Consider the following 2,344-nt stretch of genomic DNA (forward strand, 5'->3'; position numbering starts at 1 on the left):
CAAGCCTAGCAAACAAATGAGACCGTTGCAACACATTAATATCATTGAGAGTGCCTGGCATACCAAAAAAAGCAATCCCAAATCCATAAATCCTTGGATGCTACGGCCTCTAGCACAATTGTTGCATTACGAGACTTGCCACAATACATTCCTTGCCAAGCCTTGGGGCAATTTTTCCAATTCCAATGCATACAATCAATGCTACCTAGCATGCCAGGCCAACCTCTCCTCTCATTAGATGCCATCAATTTCTTTGTGTCATCTTCATTGGGTGCCCGAAGATACTCAGGACCAAAGACACAGACGGTCACTTTTGCAAATCTACGCACAGACTCAATTGTGCTATCTTCACTAATGCGAAGATACTCATCGGCATAGTCAGCCGGAACGCCATATGCAATCACCCGCATAGCTGCGGAGATTTTTTGATACGCAATAAATCCCTTTAAGCCCACGGCATTCCTTCTTTGAGTAAAATACCAACAATTTGCCTCGCAAGCTTGAACAAGTTTCACAAAGAGGGATCGGCGCATTCGGTACCTTCTCCGGAAGAGGTGCGGAGGATATGTAGGATTCTCCGCGAAATAGTCTTGCATCAACATCTCGTTCCCAAGATGGCGGTTCCGAGGAATGCATAGACGCCCCACAGTTGATCCTCGCCTCCTCTTCTCGTGCTCGTCTTCATGCTCCTTCACGGCAAGCGCCATGACTAATGTTTGCTGTTGGAAGGTTGCAAGCATGGTCTCAACATCCGAGACGTCCGAATCGGAGAGCAAGAACTTCTCGCATGGGTTCAACTCCATCTACACGCATACCAATGCGTCAATCAACTACACAGCTCGCAAAAGTCACAAAAAGGACTACCGTTGGCAGGTGATCCCAGGCGGCGACGAGGGGGCGCGCTCGACGGTGGTCGATCCCCGGCGGCGGCGGCGACGAGGGGCGGCTCTTCTCGCCGGATCCAGGGGGTCGGTGCAGCGGCTCGGCGCGGAAGGGTGTGGGGCATCCCCGCAGCGCGATTCTGCCTGCAGATATGGCCGGAATCGCCGGCGGCGAGCGGGCGGAAGCAAGGGCGGGCGGCGGCGGAAGGAGGGGGGAAAGCGCGCGGGGCTGAAATGTCCCTCCTGCCAACTACTTCTCTCCGATGCAGGGCACCGCAGCCGCGAGGGGGAAACCCACGTTTTCCCGGGTTGGGGTCGGGATTTTGTCGCGCCCCCTAAAATTTTTTGCTGTCCGGGGTGGGATGCGGGGTCTGGTCGGGCAGGTTTTCCGGCCCGTACCCGCATTTTGGCGGTTATTTTGCGGGTCACGGGCGGATGTGGGGTCTGCTAGAGTTGCTCTGAGCTCAATAAGGCGAGATCACAATATGTGTCAAAATCATACATGCAACACACTGGTTTTGGCCTTGCCCTATGACGCTAGAGATCATGGGTTTGATTCCCCGTGCTCCCTTTTTCTCTTTTCCTTTCTTTTGAAGGATCAAATACTTTTTAAAATATTTATATTTTTCAAATTCTAACTTCAAATCTAAGATGTCATATATGAAAATTCATCAAAAAAATGTGTAGATTTCAAATATACTATTATCTTGCATGTTAATGATTACAATAACAAACAAAAATATATATTGCAAATATACTATTATCTTGCATGTTAATGATTACAGTTGCAAACAAATAATATATATTTGTATGTGCAAACAAATATATCACCCTACTCCCTTTTTCTTTTGCATTTCTTTTGGAAAGATCAAGTACTTTTTAAACTATTTATATCTTGCAAACTCTAACTCCAAATCTAACATGTCATACATGAAAATCCATCAGAAAAATATAATTCCAAATATGATATTATCTTGCTCGTTAATGATTACAGTTGCAAACACATACATATTTTTCAAGGATTTTGCTGATGTGGTCAAGTTTGTGTTTGGGGTGAATTTTGTTCTCATGTTGCAACTTACGGATATGTTTGCTAGTATATATAACAGGCCGTCCGATCCACATCCTCAAGTCGCCTACTCCCCCACTGTCCCCGAATCTCTCACCCGAGAGGGGAAAACCCAAAACTACAAAAATCTCGCCGCCGACCACCGCCACAGCGACGGCCATGTCGGTGGACGCCCCCGTCCCTACGCTGCGTCCGGAGGAGCGGGCAGGCCTCCTGGCGCTGCTCGCATCCGCTGCGCGCCCGCTGGCCGACGTTGTAGCCGACTTCCTCGCGCGCTTCCCCCGCGAGCGCCGCCTCCGCGTCGGCGCTACGCTCTGCTTCCTCCTAGAGGCAAGCCACAACCCTCCTCCTCCTCCCCCCACCCCCCACCCACCCGCCCTCCCCCCCTCGTACG

The 2,344-nt window shown here is 49.9% G+C and overlaps 1 protein-coding gene across 2 annotated transcripts in view; it reads left to right on the forward strand.

The window, feature by feature from the left end:
- Nucleotides 1-2,018: 2,018 nt before the first annotated feature.
- Nucleotides 2,019-2,344, forward strand: part of LOC119308026 (CCR4-NOT transcription complex subunit 11-like) — a 14,821-nt gene continuing 14,495 nt past the window's right edge. For both annotated transcript variants that reach the window (XM_037584138.1, XM_037584139.1), the window contains exon 1: nucleotides 2,019-2,280. In XM_037584138.1, coding sequence (XP_037440035.1) covers nucleotides 2,110-2,280 — 171 coding nt within the window. In that variant the 5' untranslated portion in view covers nucleotides 2,019-2,109. The remainder of the gene's footprint in view (nucleotides 2,281-2,344) is intronic.

Source organism: Triticum dicoccoides, chromosome 5B, assembly GCF_002162155.2.
Source record: "Triticum dicoccoides isolate Atlit2015 ecotype Zavitan chromosome 5B, WEW_v2.0, whole genome shotgun sequence".
NCBI lineage: Eukaryota > Viridiplantae > Streptophyta > Magnoliopsida > Poales > Poaceae > Triticum > Triticum dicoccoides.